The sequence below is a fragment of the Excalfactoria chinensis genome, chromosome Z (genome assembly GCF_039878825.1).
Source record: "Excalfactoria chinensis isolate bCotChi1 chromosome Z, bCotChi1.hap2, whole genome shotgun sequence".
Lineage (NCBI taxonomy): Eukaryota > Metazoa > Chordata > Aves > Galliformes > Phasianidae > Excalfactoria > Excalfactoria chinensis.
This window is the reverse complement of record NC_092857.1, coordinates 44,252,064-44,273,868: the sequence shown is the minus strand read 5'-3', so window position 1 is coordinate 44,273,868 and position 21,805 is coordinate 44,252,064. Positions and strand designations below refer to the sequence as shown.

Below are 21,805 nucleotides of genomic sequence, written 5' to 3'. Positions count from 1 at the left end.
TGGACTCGATGATCTCTAGAGGTCCCTTCCAATCCCTACAATTCTGTGATTCTGTGATTTGCAGCAAACATTACTTACTTTATTGAAGTAAATTCATAGGTGACTCCAAAAGTAATGACTCCTATTTATTTCCACTGAAACTGTAACACAGAGCAGCACACTAATGCTACTTATTAGAGCAAATTCTCAGCTGCAAAACACTGATTTCCAGTATAGTCATCACCACTAGCTGTGCATTTTTACTAGTGATGAACAAGAGCCTCCATGCCATGCTCATAACCATCTGCACCAGCAGAGGTGACTCACTGCAGCCATTGCAACTGCTGAAAAACACCACCACCACCTCAGTGCTCACATTCACTGTTTGGTCTCCAGAAATGTTCAGCGAGTGCTAGGGAATGTCACTGAGTGCTCTTTTTTCCATAAGGAGGAAATTCAGTGCCACACTTCTTGCTTCAACTGCACTTCCACATCAGACACCATTCTGTCTGACTGCTCTCCTGCTGCTATCTGTCACATGGTAACAACATGTACTGGAATACTGGTGGGAAAGTTCAACCTCTATTGCCATACCACTAACATCCAGGTATGGAAGGTGTGGCTTCTGAAGGTGTGGGCTGACACCATAAATTAGGAGGCATTACTTTCAGAGCAGCTCTCACAGAGATGAGCAGCCATTTAAATTGGCCGTGCTCCTGACAGGAACAACATATCACAAAGTATTAACCAGCTCCAACCACCGGCATGCTGCTGTGGATTCTGGCTTGAAATTTACCAGTTTTCACTAGTACATCTCCAACATTAATAAAAAAAAAGGTACTACCAGACTCCAACATTCTTAATTGTTTTAATCTCTCTTCTTTACTATGAAGAATGATGAGACTCATTACTGACTGCAGCTTTTAACTGTAATATGGAGCACTTCACCTTCAGTTTTGCCACTAACTCTCCTAAGTCCTACAGGACCAAATCATAGAATCACAGAATGGTGTGGGTTGGAAAGGATCTTAAGGCCCACCCAGTTCCAACTCAGTGCCATGGGCAGGGCAGCTATGTAGGCAGATGGACTATCCCACTGGCAATGTCCTAAACCCTAGGATACAGGAGATGCCTCAGCTCAGTGGCAGTGGGGCCTAGTACCATCAGCCAGAGGCAGCAAGGCCTGGAGGCCTTGGTTCAGGTGCATGGGGAAAGAAAGAGCAGGCCATGGGGCATCCCAGGCCTTCTTATTGGTACCAAGCCTTCTTGCTGCTCCCATCCTACGGTGAGGCTTTGTTACCTCCCTCATGTAGCACCGCTGGTCTTCCTTCCAAGGGCTTCTGGCTCCCTTTGTGGCCATGGTGGCAGGGTTCACCTTGCCTCAGCCAGAACATAAAGTGATCCAAGGGATGGAACACCTACTCAGCAAGGACAGACTGAGAGAGCTGTGGCTGCTCAGCCCAGAGAAGAGAAGGCTCTGGGAAAATCCAGTAGCAGTCTTTCAGTATCTAAAGGGTGGGTATAAGAAGGGGACAGACTCTTAAGCAGGGTCTGTTGTGACAGAACAAGGGGAAATGTTTTCAAACTTGAAGAGGGGAGATATAGAGAGGTGGTGGATGCTCCATCCCTGGAGACACTCAAGGTCAGGCTGGACAAGGCTCTTTGCACCTGATCCAACTGTAGGTATACTTGCCCACTGCAGAGGAGTTGGACCAGTTACCCTTTAAGAGGCCCTTCCCACTCAATGGATTCTATAGCAACTGGTGCAATACACACCACCCTCACCTCTGGCCGCTTACACATCCAAGGCCTACAGAGAGCAGGGATGTTCTGTCAGACCTAACAACACACAGTAAGCTCAGGACAACTTTTCTTATATTACTTTATGTGCTTTTACCTCAGAAACTTCACCAAGAACTGCTTTTTCCCTGCTTCTAACAGACATGACAATCTATCCACGAGCTTCACATCGTCCTAAGCATCACCTGCGGCAGACAGCCCTCCTCCTTGGGCTGGGCAGCCCGTGCTGCTCACAGCACTCAGGCTGGTGGAGTGCGAGCACAAACAACACCCCACACAACCTGTAACCTCTTTTCTGCTGAGAGGGCACTGTCACTCTGCTCTGAACCTGCCCCACCACCCTCCGGATAAAGCAGGAAGCCAACTGGCCCGTCCCTGCGAGGAGCAGGCTCCTCCCGGACCGTCCTTCTGCAGCAGCGCCGTGGGCGCGGGGTCGGCTCCTCGCACGGAGCGGATTAAGGTGCAAGCGCAGCCGCCGGCGGTACCCCGTCGTACCCTCTCCCAAGCCCCAGCGGTGCTTGGCCTCGCAGGCGCAGAACCCTGGGGCACCGCTGTTCCCTAGCTGCCCGTCCCCAGGTGAGCCGCCGCCAGACCCGGGCTGCCCCTGGGAGAAGGAGACCCCCTGTACCCCCGCCACCTCCGCCCGCCGCTTACCTTTCCGCGGAGCGGGCAGGCGCCGGCGGGGCCGCGGCTTTGCCGCGCTCTGGCCAGCAGGAGGAGGCTCTGCAGCAGGCAGACCCAGCCGGGGTGCACCATCCCTGCTCGATCCCGCAGTCGGCACAATTTGGGGACGGCGTTCCTTTTTTTTCGTCTTTTTTTTTTTTTTTTCTTTTTTCCCCTTCCCTTCTTTCTCCTCGTTTCCTCTCCCCTCTTACTACCTTTTTTCCCCCCTTCTTTTTCTCTTAGTAAATACCCGACTCTTTTTCTCCTCGCGTTTTTTGTTTTTTGTTTGTTTGTTTTGTTGGGTTTTTTTGGTTTTTTTTTTTTTTTTTTTTGTTTGTTTGGTTTTTTTGTTTGGCTTTGTTTTTAAACTAATTTTACCCAGGCGGCTCAGTCGCAGAGCCCTCGCGGGAGCAGCCCCATCCCCTGGCCAAACCCTCTAGTTGCTCCCCCTTCCTCTTAAAGGGTCCCGGGCCGGGCGGGGGGTCGCGGGGGGAGGAAGGGGAGGGCGCGGGGCCCGCCGCACCCGGGGCGGGCGATGCGGTGGTAGTGGGGTGGGGGTGTTGGAGATCCCTCGGTCCCGCTCCCCGACGTCCACATCGCTGCGCTGCTCCGCTCCGGCCCTGGCCTGGCCCCGGTGACTGAGACGGTTGCGCCCCCGCCCTCCTCGCCCCGCCTGGAGGATACGCCGTGCCCACGACCCTGCCCTGCCTGCTCTCTGCTCTCCTGCCTGCCTCCCTTTTCGGAGTGAAAGATCGAAGGTGCGATCCTTCCAAAGCGTGTTTATTGCCTTTCCGACTTCGGACCGGCTGTAGCACGCGGGAGCCTTTGACTTGTTTCCGCATGGCTGTGTCATCGTCCAGTTTGTCCAACGAAACTGTGGACAGTGCGTTTTGCACAAGGGCATGGTCTGTTAAAGACAAAAAAGCCTGCAGAAGGGCATCTCACCATCTCACCATCTCTACTTGTAGAACTCACCAGTATTTTCTGGGGAGACTGATATCTATATCGTCCAAAAAGTACATAATAAAGCTGATAATCAAATCTGACACCTGCCAGGATTGTTGTTGTTTGTTTAGTTTTTGTTACAAGTGAATTATATTAGTGAACTTTAAATTTATTTATGGTAGCATCTTTCTAATCATTTTAGTATAATTACTAAGTAACATAGCTTTAGCATGCTCAGGGCTTCTCTCTCCGCTGCCCACTGAGGTGAACTGAGGTGTTGCATGGAGCTTTCCCTCCTGTGTCACCCACAGTTGTTTTAATTAAATACCACAGGCCAGGCAGTGGGAAAATTTCTGGCTAACTGTATTGGGCTGTGTGCAGACTCAAGCAGTCACTGCGCCTTCAGCTTTAATTTTAAGCACACCTTTTTCAATCCCAGAGATCCAAATCTCTGATCCAGGGTTCAGAATAAATAACAAACTTCCCACCAACTCCTAGAGCAGAGATCCCTGTCTCTGCCTTCATTTGGACGGACTGGTCTCACAGTACAAAGCAGTGTCCCCGAGGAGAAGGCAACAAGAGCCAAAATCCTTCATTGTTTTGCCTTTTATGTGCATTACTGTGTTTTGAACTTGGAAGAGGAGAACAATATCAATTATATATTAAATACATCTTCTTTCCTTAGGTCATGCTGACCATTTAGGACAAAAAAAAAGCATTATCTGGCAAAGAATATGGCATTTATGCAATATATGGTAGCTGTAATCTCAACTGTTTTATTTTTCAGCTTTTACAGGGAGGAAGACTGCTACCTGCAATCTATCAGCCTGCCAGAAATCCCTGTGCCTATCAGAGCAAGAGCTGAGGATGTGACATCTTTCTCCATCATCTCAGAATATCCCTGATTTGATGTAGGAGGCATCAAAGTGAGTTGCCCTCCAGTAAAGCAGTTTTCCAAACAAGTGTCACCCTTCGCAGACAGGTATAAAACACACTGACAATTTATTTCTGCCCTACAATGCAGTAAGTGCACCCATGTTAGGTTGTAAGCCCTTCTGACTTGGAAGCCAAATAGCATTCATTCTTAAGAGTGCCCACATTGAGCCATAGAAAATAAGTCTTCCATGGCACAGGAGTTGTGCTGCCAGGCTGATTAGGTACCTTCTATATGGCTATTTTTAGTTTCTTTCAGTTCTGAAGTGGAAAGTAAGTAGCAACACTTTCTAAAATACACAGCTCGTGTGCATACAGACAATGCAGATTAAGATGCTGCTTAGCTGTATTTCTGAATTGGTGTGAAGTGCTTTCATTGTGTTGAATTGCTGATGGAAAATAGCAGAAGAAGAAGAACAGAGAGAATGTTTCATAGAGACTTTCAAGGTAATTTATACTTTCAGTGGCACATTTCAGTAGAAAGCCACATCCCAGACCTTCTAACAGAGATCTAAGAGATAAAATCAGTATTTTGATTTAATAATGTTCTGTTCATAGCTTTGCTAGGTTTACCCCATCCCTTGCAAAATGATTTCAAAAGAATTTCAGTGTGTGCTTGATGTTAAGGACGAGCTTCTGTACTTTGCACAGAAGAGGTAAACCAAAGCATTCCCCTGAATCGGCCTTATGACCTCAGGGCCAAGTAGTGAATTGGGCTATACTCAAAATTAGCACGTTTTTGTCTGTTTCATAACACCATTGATGTTTGACCAGAATCAGTTTCCCAGGCCATAGGAGCAGCTGTATGCAGATATCTGAGACATAAGAGGTGAGAGGCTCCTAGAGTGTGTCCTGCTGACAACAGGTCTTTAGAGGACAGCCCAGAGCTCTTGCATCCTCGTGTGTGTGCAGCACTGCATGGATACAGAATGGGCACTTCTGAAGGGCCTCTATAGCTTGTGTGTGTGCTTTTGGTACCTAATATTAACTAGCAGTATGAAAGAAAGCCACTTTGTGCAGCCAAACACAGCCAATCTTGAGCAAAAGAAGCTACAAAAGAGATCTGCACAGATTTTTGGTCAGCTATGAGTCACACCCTGACTAGCAGGGCTAGAGTGAGTTTGGATTCAGCATACATTTTAAACACCATGAAAGATAAAGTTAGGATTTCTCACAATTACAACTATGAACAGATATCATAAAGCAGATAATAGAGGAGGCAAAGGATCTTTCTTTGTTGAATTGAGGAAAAACTAGCCTACTTTATCTGCATTTGAAAATTTGCTTACAAGTATTGATGTCCGCATCAGAGATTCAGAAATGCAGATCCCCAGTTACGGACAGATTAAAAAAGGGTTACATTGTAGTATGTTACTGTATGAAAGTGTTATGTCAGGTGGAAGGGAAATATGGGGAATACATTACAAAGTTAAGTGGTTACACATAATGATCAGGCATAGTCAGCCAGAAGTCAAAAATAAAGAGTAAAGAGTACAGTTCTTTTCTCTAAACACATCTTAATAAAAGAAAGGTCAATTTGAATGGAGAGAGCAAGCTGAACAAAAATAAATTTCTTGGGCACTGACAGGAGGTGAAGAGAAAGTACGCGCTGAATAGCAGTAGGCCTCAGCCCTTCAGAGATACAGCAAAGGGTCATTTAAGGCCAGGCTAGAAAGAGTTAAAGGGCAATTTGCAAACCCTCTTCCCTAACTTGAAAGTATTTTTATAAGCATGCAATCACAAAATTATCTATTTAGAAGATGAGAATAAGGAACTTTAAAAGATGACTATATGGTGTTAACAGAATAGCATGAATGTACTGAATTATTCAGATATTTATTCTTAACATTGGGAGGAAAAAACAAAAAGATTGAAAAAAAAAAAGCACAATTTAGTGAAATATAGTAAATAGAGAAGCCATATTTAATGCAAATAGAAAATTCTGTGTTTATGGAGCACTTCAAAGGGGTGACAAGGGGTGACAGAATCACATTGTCATCATAAGGCAGTCAGAGAAGCAGAAGCAGAGCACACCTCAGTGGTAAAGCTCAAGTGGTCTGAGTGAACTTGACTGATTTCCCATCACCAGAAGGAATGTCCCACTTTTTTGTTGAATTACCCATTCAACTGATGGTTTGGTGCTTGAACCATGGCTGTATCATGAAATTGCACCCAGAAGAGAGAGAGAGGTTCCAGAACTGGCTTTGTTTGGCTAGAAAGAGAAATGCAGTCCCCGAAGGGTGATTTGTCTCTCCCACTGGGAACCACAGCCCTGTGCATGGCCATCAGCCCTTCTAGCTGAAAAACAGCTGATTTGGCAATGGTGCTGCTCTCCATCAGATCTTTCCTCTTTCTCAAGCCCTTTCCTGGGTTAGAAGGAAGATGCAGGAGCAGTCAGCCCTGGAAACTCCAGGTGGATCTCAATGGTGTGTACATAGCCATCCATCCAGGAAGCACTGGGAAGTCTGATCCTCCCAGGGGAGATCCATAGTGTGCAAAATGTTCTATTTACATAGATAGATGTCCTATGTCTTTCAGGAAATATGAGGAGAAACTGCCTGTGGAATAACTGAAGAACATCTAAAATGAGTAGAAACGTGTTGAATTCAGCTTGTCTGCTAAATTAGCATGATTTTTTTTTTCCAGGATATCTTGGGGAAAAAAAGCTATCTTACTTTTTTATGACTGTAATTAAAGATTTCTGCAAAGAAGGAAGAAATTATCTGAGTGAAAACACTTATTTTGTCCTAATTTTCTAATTGGCTCTGAAAAATGTTAGCAAAGCTGTCAGGATAGAAGACATAGTGTAGGCAAGGTTCCAATTAGATATAAAATGTAATCGTAGCATTGTGCAATGTGCCTTTTTTTTTTTTTTTAAATAAACAGATAAATATGTAGTGAATATCTCCCCACGGTTAATAAGCCAAAAACAGACTCAGGGAACACGATGGAAGTGAAGCTTTAGCACAAGAGAAACCACATGAATCACGGGATCTGTAAGACTGGAAAAGTTCTCTAAAATCATGAAGTCCCACCATCAGCCCATCCCCACCATGCCCACTATCCATATCTTTCAGTGACACATCCACATATCCACATGTCCCATCCAGGGACGGTGACTCCATCAACTCCCTGGACAGCCTTTGCCACTGCCTTATTCTCTTGCCGAGAAATTCTTCCTGCTATCTGACCTGAACCTCCCTTGGTGCAACTTGAGGCCATTCCCTCTTAGCCCACTACTGTTAACTGGGAGAAGAGGCCAACCTGCACCTCACCATGACCTCCTTTCAGGGAGTTGTAGAGAACAATAAGGTCACCCCTAAGCCTTCTCTTCACCAGACTGAACAATCCCAGCTCCCTCAGCCATTCCTCATATGGCCTGTGCTCCAGACCCCTAACAGCTTTGTTGCCCTTATCTGAACATGCACCAGGGCCTCAAAGTCTTCCTTGTAGCGAGGGACCCCAAACTGAACACAGTACTTGAGGTGCAGCCTCACCAGTGCTGAGTACAGAGGAAGGATTGCCTCCCTTATCCTTCTGGCTATGCTATAACTGATACAAGTCAGAATGCCATTGGCCTCCTTGGCCTCCCGGGCACATTGTTCACAAGGTTTTATGTTCAACCAGCTATCAACTAGCACCTCTGTGTACTTTTCCAACACACAGCTTCCCAGCCAGTCTACCCCAAGCCTGTTGCATTGCATGGGGTTACTGTGATTAAAGTGCAAAACATGGCACTTGATCACATTGAAACTCATGCAGTCGACTGGCCGCAATACTGACCACTGGAGATCACCACTCATAGCCAGTTGCCAGCTGGATTTTACAGGAATTTGTTACCAGCTTCAGTGGGGCTGGGATTTTTCTTGCAGTGGTGGTGGTGAGGTCAGCCAATTTGTACTGTCAGTGAATTCCCCTGTATGAGCAAATTCAGTCAGGCCTGACTTCTGAGAAGCTACCAGTGAGTCTCTTGGGTTATTTGCTATATAGTCAAGCACAACAAATTGTGATCCCTGCTTCAGGGCAGTGAAAGCTCAGATCCTGCAAGGAATTACATAGATAGTTTTCTTCACATACTGCAAAATGTCCCAGGAAGATAAAAGAAACAGTATAGTGAAAACATTTCATGCGGTTTGGGGTTAGCCTTGCTCTTCCTCAGGAGATCATATAGCTGGATATGAGCCTGTCAGTGATTATCCTCTATGCAATTGTGAAGATATTTATTTATGACAGTCCATCAGTGCAGCAGAGCTGAAATTAAATTTTAAATCCAGCTTTATTTTCTTTGGTAAATTTTTTAAAGTCAGAACTTGAATTAGTTTCAGCCATCTGGGAACTTCAGTTTCTCATCAGTTAAAAAAAAATAAACAACCAAACAAACACAAAAACAATAAACAAATTAATACACTTTATACTTTCTCTAAGAAACAGAACCAGTCTGTCTTGACATACAGGTCATGTAATTTTTAATTCTGAATTTATGTGCTGAAGTATCATTGCAGAGTAAGGGTGGTAATAATTGCCCTTCAGTCATGGCACCTGTTTGTAGTTGTTTTTTTTCTTAAGGAGCTAAAAGAGTGCCCAACCCTTGTCAGGGAGGGTGACAAGTTCTACAGGGTCTGCTGTGTAACATGTTTAGCTAGTCTGGATCTGAATTTGCACTCTCTCCACTGACAGCTCTGTCCATAACTTTATTGATCTCTAAATCCTATGTTGAATGTGTGCTCAAATGGAGTTCTAGTTATCTCTCCTATGACTACCATGATGACACAAGTTTTTAAATCACCTTGGTGTATTTCAAGCTAATGAGCTGCCAGGAACAAGAAAGTAGCAGCAGCACGTAGTGAGATCTTCCTAGTGAGATTCTGGGTAGAAAATCTGCCTTTTGACATAGGAAAGCAGGATGGCCTTTGGATCTCATCTAGCCTCTCCCTACAGCCAGGAAGAAACACTTGTCAAATAGATGAATAATACAAGAAGGTCCAAAAGAGGTCTTCCCTGAATTTCAGACCTCCTTGTCTCTGCATTGAGAAGTTGAGATAGCTGCCAGACACAGTCCTCATTCTCCCAGTGTCACTGGATATTTGCTTTTATCAGTGACAGGAGCCCACCCACAGGCTTATTTCATGTGTTTTCCTGAAACTGCACACAAAGAGTCAGAGATACCTTCCTGACTCAGACTGCACTGGACTGCATCCTGAACACAAATTTCTGTGCAAGCCAGATCTGCAAAAGATGCAAAGGAGGATTTTAAAGAGCATTTGGTACTTACTCCAGTTTTCTCTCTCTAACGCCAATAGTCATCTGCAGAAAAAGAGACTTGGGATAATGTAACTCAGCAGCCTGATCTGCTGGGTGGCAGCCCTGTCTATGGCAGTGGGTTGGGTCTAGATGAACTTTAAAGTCCCTTCCACCCCAAGCTCTTCTGTGATTCTAAGATTCTATGAAATGTGCTCTTGTAGAATTGCAGTTCCACATGAGGAAAAGGGATTCATACTAAAATGACCATCTTGCACTTTAGGACTAGGGCACAAGAGTTTTCCTATATGTCACAAAACCTGTGGCACAAGAACACAGCTCATAACCTCTTTCACCCCCAAACTGATGTGCAGTCTTGCCCCAGCTCTGTTTCCAGTCTTTGCATTGACTCTGCTTTTTGCGTCATGTGATACCTGCTTTCCTGAACTGAGCCTTCAAAGGAAAAGCTTTCTGCCTGTTTGCACTTATCAGGCCCCTAAGACACTTTGATAATAAAGACTTCTTTCCCCAAGCATCTTGCCAGAATACAGTTCGGGCATGGCAGGACTTACAAATACTGCAAAATCACTTCTGGTCTTATGCTGGTTGTGTGAAGCCTATTAAATTGGCTGCTTAAAGGCATGGCTTAGCTGCAAACTGTCTAAGTAAGTGATAGTGGATATGGGAGCATCAGTTTTATACTGAAAAGGCTTTCGTTACCATGTAATTTCATCCTTCAGCTTTTTATAGATTAGTCAACATCTGCAATTAAGAAAATCGCTTCTTAAAAAGCACTTAAAATCTCTTCTTAAAAAGCATTTAGGGAGCTTGACAATAGGGCCATGGAGGGTGAGTATGGTGCCTCAGGATGAGATATAGGAAGATGTCACTGCTCTGTTTTTGATGCTGATTTCTAGGTTTTCCCAAAAAAAAGAAGAAGGGTGACTTAATCCTTGGCATCTCCTATAATGGATTTATATCTTAAGTGGTAATGTCAGAAACACAAATGCTTATTTGAGAGGTAGCAGTTCTCAGCCTGTGCTAAAAAAAAAAAAAAAAAAAAAAAAAAAAAAAAAAGCATCCTGCAAGGAAGTTCCCTATTAAAAAACAGCCTGCAAAGCCTGCAAGGAAACTCATCACACAGCCAGCCTGTCTGTGACCATAGCTGTGAAAGGGCAACACTTCCTTACCATCTGCTCTTCCTGCATTGGCACAGTAAGCTCCCAGCTAGGTCCAAAAATGGCCCACAGGCTGTAACCCTAAACGCAGGGAGGAGATTGCACTTGGCCCTGGGTGCCCATAAATTAAACAGCTCCTCTCAATGGAGCTGAGAGGGCTGACAATCTGTGTTTCCTGCGGAGCTCAGGCCCATGTTGATTCAACATACTTGCTCAGAAGTTTTCTTCCCCAGCTTTTGTGTGAGATGGCAGCAGTGCAGGTATGAAAGGCACCAGAGTACCTTTCCTAAGCAAACAAGGCTGTTAATCCTTGGCAGAATCCCAGAGAGGGAAATAGGATGGTTTACACTCTGCTTACTGAGATTCCCTCCATAGCTCCAGGGGACACAATTATATTTTGTGACTTCCTGCCCTACGCACAGGTTAAGTTCTCATGGCTTTAGTGCACCCTCCTTGCACCTCAGTCCCTACCCATAGTCCAGCTCTGTGCTGGACTCTACAGTATTGATGAGTCTGCCCTCTCTGCCCCTCTGCAAGGATCTTTGCAAGTAGAGATGGAAACTTAACATGGGCTGGCACCTTGTTTGCTAATCATAAGACAATACCTCCACACCCAGAGCATGCTTTATTCTTCAGAAGGGTTGAAATTCATTTGTCCTCACACACTGTGACATATATAGGTGCCAGGTTGCATATTTGTGTCCACATGGCAGTGTGCTGAAGCACCCATTCTGCTTCTAATCCTACATCTGCTATCTGTGCTCTCTTTTGATGTTCAGGGTCATGGAGCCAAGCTGAGTAAGGATGAGATGACTGCAAGGGTTTACTGTTACTGACTGTTCAGTGATACCGACTGTATCAGGTTTAACCCTGAAAGCAGCTAAGCACCACACAGTTCTAGGCTTACTTCCATGGGATGGGGGAGATAATTGGGAAAAAAAGGGAAGTAAAACTCATGGGTTGAGATTAAGACTATTTATTAATACGTAAAAGGAAGAAAGAGAATAGTGATGAAAACTATATATCTATAAATAAATAAATAAATACAAACCAAGTGGTGCACAAGGATTTGTTCATAATCTGTCTACCAATGCCCAGCCAGTCCCCAAGAAACAGCAGTCAGCTCAGCCAAATCCCCACTGCTTTTCAAGTTCTTATTTCATGATGTCATATGGTATGGAACATCCCTTTGGCCAGTTTGGGTCAGCTGGCCTGGTTATGTCCTCTCCCAGCTCCTGCCCTCAATCCCTTCACTGGCAGGGCAGTACAAGAAGCTGAGAAACTGAAATATCGCTTGCTCTGTGCAACACTGCTCAGCAACAACTAAAACATCTGTGTGTTATGAACACTGTTTTTCTCCTAAAACCAAAAGTTAGCATCATACCTGACACTATGAAGAAAATTGATTCTGTCCAGCTAAAACCACTGGACACTGCAGTCAAGAAATGCTGCTATATTTATGGCAACTGCTACTGTCTCAAATGCTATTAGAGAAAGCAGAAAAGAAATTTTGGACTAGACTTGCTTATGTTAGGTGCCATGGAGACAATGTGCCCTCAGAACTGGGGGGAGAGAGGATGGTAGTGTTTCCCTGGAGATTTAGGACTGGATCCAAGATCCATGTCTGTATATACAATAAATAGCTGTTTCTATGGTAAACTCACTGAGATATTATCAAAAGATGGAATGTTCCATTTGCAACCAATAGTAAGGAATATACAGAAAATTTCTGCTCTAATTTCACATTGTGCTTCAGTAAACAAGTCATGTTACCCAGATAACTAGCTCAGAAGTCTTTGCACCTAAACATTTGCCTTTTAAATCTAGCTGCATCACCGGATGAGATGGAAGAGATCATCTCTCCTGCAAATATTGCACCTGTAATCAACTCTGCTGAATTACATCCTGATCCAATTCTGTACTGAAATCTTTCCCCAAGGCAGGCCAGCTTAGCTTACTTAGCTCCTTTTAAAGTCATTACACAAAGTCACAAATGCAACTTATTCTTAAAAGGCTGTTCTTTATTTACTTATTATTTACTAAATCAGGAGTAAATCCAGAAGAGTAAATCAATTTAGTCTGACCTGAACACCCTTTGGTTCTTTCATACCAAAATTCCCATTTCTTATTCAATATTCTAGTTGTATTACTCCTCTTTTGTCAGCTGAATTGGTTCCTACTGTTAAAGGCCCATAACTACACTGCCCTGCAAGAGGAAAGGCTGATGCTATTGGAAATCTAATGGCAGCTACACTTTCTCAGCTGTTCGTGGCACGCTGCTCACTGGAGTAGTGGAAAGCAGGTGGTTCCATGCATGTGTCCAGTTTTACTGAGTTTTTCACAAGGGATTTGATGCAAACTGCTGCCTTCAAAGCCCTTGAGGACAGACAGATACTCTTCTCTACCTACCACCTCCCTCTCTTCGATGATTTCTCCAAAACAAATGTTGCGCCTTTCTGGATGCCTTGAATGCTCCTTCATTCAGCTGAGATATTGTGCAGAGCTCCTTACACCCTGCATGGTTGCTTTCTCTAAACTGGAGTTCACTGCTGAGCCTTTTACCATGATTCATCAACTTCAGAGAACTTGCACTCTCATCAAAGTAAGAACACTAATTTTTACCCCACAGACTGCCTGAAACTTTCACCTGTACGAGAAAAATCTCACCCCTGGCCTAAGCCACACTTCAAGCCAACCTAGCCATGAAGTGGAAGGAACAGGTCCCTTGCAGCTCACACAGCTTTCACTGAAGCTGCTACACCTATTTCCTTCAGTAAAGACAAGGACTGAGAAAAAAAACATCTGGTTTCAGGAAGAAATCTTAGGCTGAGAGGAGTCATCTTCTGGCATTGTCTTTTTGTCTGCACTGTGTACAAAGTAGCCCAGAGGCTCGTACTTGCTTGCACAAGATTAATTTTTGTCTGTTAAAAGTTGGGCCAGAGACTCTCTGCTTCATATATCTGAGTCTTCCATTGTCTTCCCATCATTTTGCAGTGCCCACTAAAATTTCACACATCTACAAATGACTGCGCCTCCACTATAGCTGCAGCTCTACAACATGAATGACACAGGTGAGAACAACAGAGGTCAGTCCCACAGAAACCAGAGGGGACACGGGACATCCATGCTACAGTGGCCAACTCAGTGGTAAGAGGGCATTTCTTCAGCCAATCACAATGCTGCTTTTATGCATCTAAACATTTCTTATAGCTGTAAAGCCTCCGCTAACTTTGAAGTATGGGTTTGTTTTTTTTTAGAGATGTGTTTAGCTACAAATAGTGAGAATATGAGATCTCATGCAGGGCTTTGCTATGCAACTGGTTATGCACACTGGCCTCAGAATCCCAGACTGACTCCAAGTCTGCAAAAGGAGGAAGACCACTCAGAAATGGCATTTGTATCTCCTGTAGCAGATGCTCTGAGGTCTCTGGGACAGCTTCAGAAACTCCACATCTTCAGACACTTTGCACTGTTCTTCTCGGTGCATGAGAATACATTGGTGGTGGTGGTGGCGAAGATCTCAAAAGCTCTCACAGGACCAAGTCCATTTTCAACAGGCAGCAAACCATCCCAGTAGTAGTAGTGTTCTTTGTTACCTATGCTATGTGCTCAAAGCAGTGAGCAGGGCATTGACCAGAGAGGCACAGGAAAACTATCCCTATCAGCACATGTAGAGAATGAATCATCCAGTAAAAAGGGCTGTTTGCAGGGGTTTGCACTGAAAAATTGCCCCAAATGATTCACAAAATCAAGACTTACAATATCCTGTTGTAATCTTTGTTTTTTATTTTTATTGTTTTTATATCCAACTAAGTGTTAACTGAACTCTTTGCCATTATTCTTTAGGTTAGTTAGAGGTATCATTTTAAAATCCATCCAGACCACTGCACTGCTGTTTGCTACCAGCGGCTGTGCAAGCATCTGGAGCACATTTCCTTTGCGGAAAGGAAAAGTTCTTGCTGGCTTTGCATGTTGTTTGTGTCACAGAATTACCTAGTTCTGAAAGAACAAACCAAATCTCTGCTTGAGTTTCAAGTATAAAAGACTGTAAAAGATTGCTACTACTTTTGATTGGTTGGGGACATTTGAGCTTATGCTCTTCTTCTACTCATAGATGATATATTAGATCTGCGTTGGGCATGCTTCCAGCAATCGCAACTTTGTCAGGCTGTCTCCAGGCATAAGGAGAAGGAAAAGGGTGGTATCTTACAGGGCTTTTTGTTGCTGATGGTGGTTGTGATTGGTTACTTGTGGGGTTTTTGTTGTTGTTGTTTTATTTTTTGTTTTTCCTGGGAGAAAATGCTGAAACATATTTCCTCTTTATTCCCAAGGTTCGCATTGCAAAACCACCTCATGCACTAAGTGATACCACCTACTGCACTGGTTTGTGAAGCCAATCTAGGTGACTCCAAGTCAGCAGTTTCACTTTTCCAGTACTTCATTCTACTGTGTCTGCTAAATGTGGTTTGTTAATGTTATTCAGTATTCTGTGATGCTCCACATCATACATGTCTGAAGTGAGCCCTTCACAGACTGCGACATGTCACTCATGGTTGAGACTGGGAAGGACCTCTGTAGGTCTCCTTGTCCCACCTCTGCTTAAGCAGTGACATCCAGAGCAGGCTGACCAGGACCATGTTCAGATTCATTTTTTGAAGATTTCCAAAGAGAGAGACTTTTCCTCTCTGGGCAACTTGCGTCAGCACTCCATTGACTGCAGAGTAGATAAATCCTGATGTTCAGAGGGAACCATCTTGTGTTCCGGTTTGTCCCCACTGCCTCTTGGCTGTCACCAGACACCATTAAAAAAAGCCTGATTTCTCTTTACACCCTCCCTTTGGTTAGTACACATGGATGAGATCTATGCACTTCTTCCAATGTCTTGTTTCTTTAAGCAGAAATATATTTTCTCCAGAAGGACACTTCTAGCTAACATGATACCACTAAGCATCTTATGCTCATTTACCTGAATCACAGCTTTAGATTAAAAAATTTCCTCTCCCATGCAGACATTTCTTAGCTCACACAGGGGATGTGTACAAAAAAGAGTATTCATGTGCTGGGTAAGCCAGCTGCTGAATGATTGCTCTGCTCTTACCAGGAATCAAAGGCAGTCTGCAAAGCACTTACCCAGACATTACAATCATACTGGGAAGTTTGAAGTACTGTGCTAACAAGCTACCCTTGAGTATCAGAAAGAAGATCATTAAAGGAATGATGGCTCTGATTTTAAACTGTGTGGCAGATCCCTTCTCTCAATTATAATAGCCACAGAGTTCCACCAAGCTGTTAAAGCAAGACTTCATCTCTCTTCGTCTCAGAAGTATTGGGGCCTTACCAATTCTGCCTACACAGGAACACTCCATTCTCATTGTTCTCAGAGCAGCACAGGGGACAAGAGTGTGGAATGATCTCAGTAGAAGATCTGCTTGCTGGATTTTCAGATGCAGCATATCAACAGCAGTTACAGTCACAATGATATCTGTACAAAGCTGCCACTTTCTAACACTGCATGCTGTCTGTACCATTACTGGTTGATGACATCTGCCTGAAGACCTCACAACCATGCCTAGTTATTGTTTCCCAAGGTGATACAGAAGCAACACAGTGCTAAGTGAGTGAGGCAGATGTTTTTTAGGTGTTGCTAGACCTACTGAACTGAACATAGCCAGATCCTTCTCTAATTGCTAGAAGGACAGAGGAATGTCCCAGGTCTGGGCTAACAGGCTCCCCAAGGCAGTGGTCATGGCCCCAAGCTGATGGAGTTCAAGGAGCAGACACTCTCAGACACAGGGTTTGAATTTTGGTTGTTCCTGTATGAAGCTAGGAACTAGAATTTATTCTCCTTGTCATATCCTCCTTCCAAGTTAGAATATGTTACGGCTTTATGATTCTACTGAAGGATACAGTGATTACTGTGACTGAAGAACCACAGAACCACAGGAGTTGGAAGGGATCTCTGGAGACTGTTCAGTCCAACCACCTGCTAAAGCAGATTCCCTGCAGTAGGTCACACAGGAAAGTATCCAGATGAGTCCTGAGTATCTTCATATAAGGAGACTTCACAGCCTCCCTGGGCAGGCTGTTCCAGTGCTCTGTTACTCTTACAGTAAATAAATTATTCCTCCTGTTAGTGTGGAACTTCGCATGTTCTGATTTCTGCCCATTGTCCCTTGTTCTATTGCTGCATGCCACTGAAAAGAGTCTGCCCTCATCCACTTGATTCTTGCACTGTAGATATTTATAAACAGTGATGAGAATCCTCCCTCTCTTCCAGGCTGAACAGTTTCAGGTTTCTTAGCCTTTCCTCATAGGGGAGATACTCCAGGCCCTTTATCATGTTTGTGACCCTCTGCTGGACTCCTTCGAGGAAATCCCTGTCTTTTTTGAACTGAGGAACCCAGAACTAGACACAGTACTCCAGATATTACCTCACTACGACAGAGAAAAGGGGGAAGATCACTTCCCTTGACCTGCTGGCCACATTATTTGCAGTGTACCCCAGGATACCATTTGTCTTCTTGGCTGCAAGAGCACACTGCTGGCTCATGACCAGCCTTTTGTCCACCAGCACACCCAGGTCCTTCACTGCAGAGCTCCTTTCCAGCAGGTCATCCCATAACCTGCACTGATGCATGTTGTTATTCCTCTCCAGGTTCAAGACTGTACACTTGCTCTTTCTGAACCTCATTATGTTCCTCTCTGCCCAACTCTTCAGCCTGTTGAAGTTGAAGTCTTGTTGAATGGCAGCATGGCCTTCAGGTGTGTCAGCCACTTGTCCCAGCTTTGAATCATCAAGGAAACTTGCTGAGGGAGCACTCTATCCCTTTGTTCAGGTCACGGATGAAGATGTTGAATAAGTCTGGGCCCAGTACCAACACCTGGGGTACACTGCTAGTTACAGGCCTCCATCTAGACTACATAAATTCTTGAGCCACAGTTTATTGCCTTACACATTATATCATCTTACTGTCACTGTGAGTTCCCACATTTTCAGAGGTCACTACGTGAGCAGCCAAAACCAAAAGAATTTAACGAACAACGGCTGTAGCAAAGAGTGCATGCCAGTATTCCAAGGAACTGGGCAAAAGGAAGCACAGAGAGTGGTGATGATCTGCATATGAATGACCAGGGATTAGTGAGACAGAACACGGGAATTTAACCTCAAACAACTAATTCTAGTACTACAGCTGTGTTTGATTCAATGTGATCTAAATGCCAAACAAAAAATAAAAAGAGAAACCCCAGACTTTTCTAATAACTATTAGAGAAGCATGCCAAAGTCACTGAATCACAGAATAGCATAGGTTGAAAGGGACCTCAAAGTCCATCCAGTTCCAACCCCTGCCATGGGCAGGTCTGCCACCCACCAGATCAGGCTGCTCAGGGCCCCATCCAACCTTGCTTTGAACTCCTTCAGGGATGGGGCATCCACAGTTCCCTGCACAGCCAGGGCCTCATTGTCCTCTAAGTAAAAAAAAATATATATTCTAATATCTAACCAAAATATCCCCTTTTCTAGTTTAAAACCATTCCCTCTTCATTCCTATCACTATCAGACTATGAAAAATTTAGCCTCCCCTCTTGTTTATAACTCCCCTTAATCACTGGATGGCTGCAAGGAAGTCTCCTTGGAGACTTCTCCAGGCTGAACAAGCCCAGCTTCCTCAATCTGTCTTCACAGAACAGGTGCTCCAGGCCTCTCATCATCTTCATGGCCCTCCTCTGGTCCCAGTCTAACAACTCCATGTCTTTCTTGTGCTGGGGGCTCCAGGCCTGTATGCAGTATTGCTGGCGGGGCGTCACAAGGACTGAGTAGAGGGGGACATTCTTCTCCTTCTCCCTACTGCCACACCCCTGTTGAGGCAGCCCAGGATACTGCTGTCAGCCTTCCATATGCAAGTGTGCACTGCTGGCTCATGTCTATCTTTTCATCCACCTGAACCTCCAAGTCCATCAGGAACCCCAAGTCCTTATCTTCAGGGCTGTTCCAAAGGAGTCCTTCTGCCAGTCTGTACACATGTAAAATACATACTCCGTATTTCCCCTGGGGTTTCAAACCAGTTTCTGGAGGATCTTGTGACATTTAGTTTACACTCCTGGTGATGGTAATTGCAGACACAAGTTTTTTTGCTAGGAACAGCTGTGTTCCCACCATTTTGAAGTGTTGGCTTTGGCTTTCCTATCCATATTCAACACCATAACTGTACCATGTAAGAAAAAACAACTGCAAAAACATGAACAGAGTAACAAAAATGTATGGCTAGGGGGGCAAGGGGGAAAAACTGTCAACTCTGCTATGTCATTTCTCTTCAACTAGTCGGTTACCCAGCCCAGTCAAATGCAAGTCAGTCAACTCCCATCTGATGTGTTTTGCAGATGGCTCATCGGTGATGCGTATCTGACGCACAGATGTTTCAGCTTGGATTGTTAGCTATCCAGCAATCTGAGAGAACCCTGATGCTGATCATTCACAGATGTTGCAAACAGAAAGAAATTGCTCCATCCACTGCAAACAAATGTATTCCTTTTAGTCAGCCACAGCATCAGTCTCCAATGGAAAGCAAAGTGGGACTCAGCAAGGATGCTTGGGTTTTGCAGTTGGCTACGCTGTGGATGTTGCTCCTTTGAAACGAAAGTCCCTGAAGCCATTTCTGAATCATAGAAAGCTTTTTTTTTAGCTTTTCAGAAGGCACCTTTGACTACTGCCTTCACTGAGGTCTGTGTTTGAAATCAAAGTCACAGCTGCTAAGTTGGCTTCTCCGTACAGTGGGGAGAATCAGCTCACTGTGGAGCATGCCCAAGGAGCAGTGGACTCATGGGGCTGCAGCTAGGGTGACACACGCCACCAGCCTGGCAGTAATGCTGAATGAACTAAATACATCAGTTTTGTGTTGAAAATATCTGCATCAATTATGTGAACCATGCTTATTTGAGTAGCTTGTTTATGCAAAAAGAGGAAGTATATCCTGAAGCGCTGAGCTGCAAAGCAAGGATTTGGTTACCACATCATAACGTGTGCTTACTGACACAGAGCCTCGTGCCAAGCAGGGCAAGTGGAGAGAGTAGTGGTGTGGGTACATGGGCTTTCACAACAGGTGTACGGGTGCACATGTGCAGGTTAACCAGTGTAACCCATACAATACATTGAGAGCTGACTCATAGCATCTGTGTCTGTTTCACTCTCCCTGGGATGGGATCTCAGTAGTGGGTTGGGTCCTTGTTGTCATGGGGCAACAATCAATTTTTCTGGTTCTTTAAAAATCATAGGATGGGACCCAAAACATCAGATAGAATAGAGTTGAAATACAGTTTATGTCATTTGGGTATGAAAGCTTAATGTGTTCGGTTTTCACTTTCTTCTTTGTGATCACAGCTGTCAGAACTATTTGCCTGTGGCAAGGAACAGCAATCCCCAGCAGCAGCAGGGATGGTGATGTTTTCAGGAGCCTTAAGCAGCATGCCTCCTATACCAGTTCCACTAGGAGTGGCAGGCTGATGGCCTCCTTGGCACCCACAGCACTCAATTAGCAAACACAGAAAGCTGTAAATTCAGCTCGTGCCCTTCCCTGACTGCAAGGGTCAAAACCAGGCAACATTGGTCCCCACCAAAACAGCCAGTGTGGCACTCAGAGAAGGGATTCATCTTTTCCTTCAGACATGCCGTATGTCCACATCAGGCAGCTCCCTTCCAAAGCCAAACCTGCCATCCCTGACTCAACTGGACATAGACAAAGGTTACCAACAGTTCACTGAAGTGAAGCAAGGCTTCAGTCCTTCACAACCTGATTCACACTACCATGTAGATGTTAAACAATTTTAGAGAACAGTTGAGTAATCTTCTTAATTATATAGAGTGAACATGTCAACTGATCTCTTTCCCTCTGGACTTTTCAATAGTATTTAAACACTTGACTGCAACAGACCTCACCTGCTGACCATGGGGGGAGTATTCCAAAAGAGCAGACTGCAGATGCCAGTACCGCATGTGTAAGAACTGCTATTGCAAGTAGCTATCACACATTCTTGGAGCAGAAAGATAATGCTTTACTCATGCAACGGTTTATCTCTTGTGCAGTAATTTCTCCTTCTCTTGTTAGCTTTGGAGGTACAGAATAAAGTAGAGTACAAGTCTTCTCCAACTGTGTCAGTTCTGCAGAACCTCTACAGAAGTCACCTCATAGAGTTTGATGGCAGAAGTGTAGCTTCCACAGTAAGAGTTAAAACAGATGAATTCCCAGATTTTTGGATCTGGTAGTGAAAAGGCTTGTGGCATGAAGCAGCCTACAGCCTGGAAATGTCATCGCTGAAAGGAAACAAGCTCTTGGTGGACACTCCTTAGCTATCTGATCTGAAAAGTATGGAAAGCCACTTGGCTTTAACTTGCTTTAGCCCTTGCTCACTGCAATCCTTAGATACACGGAGTAGCCAACAGTGGTTTTCACATGCTGGAAGCCTTGACAAGTGCCCCAGCAGTTCTGTGAATCAGTCAGGAGCCTGACTATACAGTACTGCAGTTTGACGTGACAAGGTTCCTCAGGACTCCCCCAGCAGGTTCAGACCTATGTAAACAACCTAGGCTGTCATACCCCATAAGGAGAGGGCAAGGGAGCAAGGGCAAGCATCTCTTCAGCTCTGTTTTGAGCACAGACTGTGCACAAGGAAACTTTGACCCAGAATCTGCTGCAGGGGTGGGTAGCTGCTGCAGGGAAGAGGAGTGGGACATGTCAGGAATCATATTGGAAGCAGCTACATATTACTCAGTCAGGCATGCAGTGAAAGGCCATGTAGCCCTCACCACCAGTGAAGGGAATGGAGAAGATCTTGGAAGTAATTTTGCCCTTACAAGAGGGTGTTACTAAATCCTCACAGCTTTGTCCAGTTTTCTATTGTCCCCAGTGACACTGGCAGGCAAGGAGGAACAATAGCACAGACAGCACAGGGCTTGTTACACAGAGGGACCATCAAGCAGTTGGTGGAGGAAGCATGGCTTCACATGAAGATGGAGATCTATATTTAGGAATCTTCACAGCCAAAGGAGACAATAAGCTATTGTGCTTGAGACATGG

General features: G+C 44.6%; 1 protein-coding gene across 2 annotated transcripts in view; it reads right to left on the bottom strand.

Moving 5' to 3' along the window:
- The window catches only part of TRABD2A (TraB domain containing 2A), an 83,911-nt gene extending 81,239 nt beyond the window's left edge, over nt 1-2,672 (bottom strand). For both annotated transcript variants that reach the window (XM_072359986.1, XM_072359985.1), the window contains exon 1: nt 2,434-2,672. In XM_072359986.1, the coding sequence (XP_072216087.1) occupies nt 2,434-2,535 (102 nt within the window). In that variant the 5' untranslated portion in view covers nt 2,536-2,672. The remainder of the gene's footprint in view (nt 1-2,433) is intronic.
- Nucleotides 2,673-21,805: the final 19,133 nt, after the last annotated feature.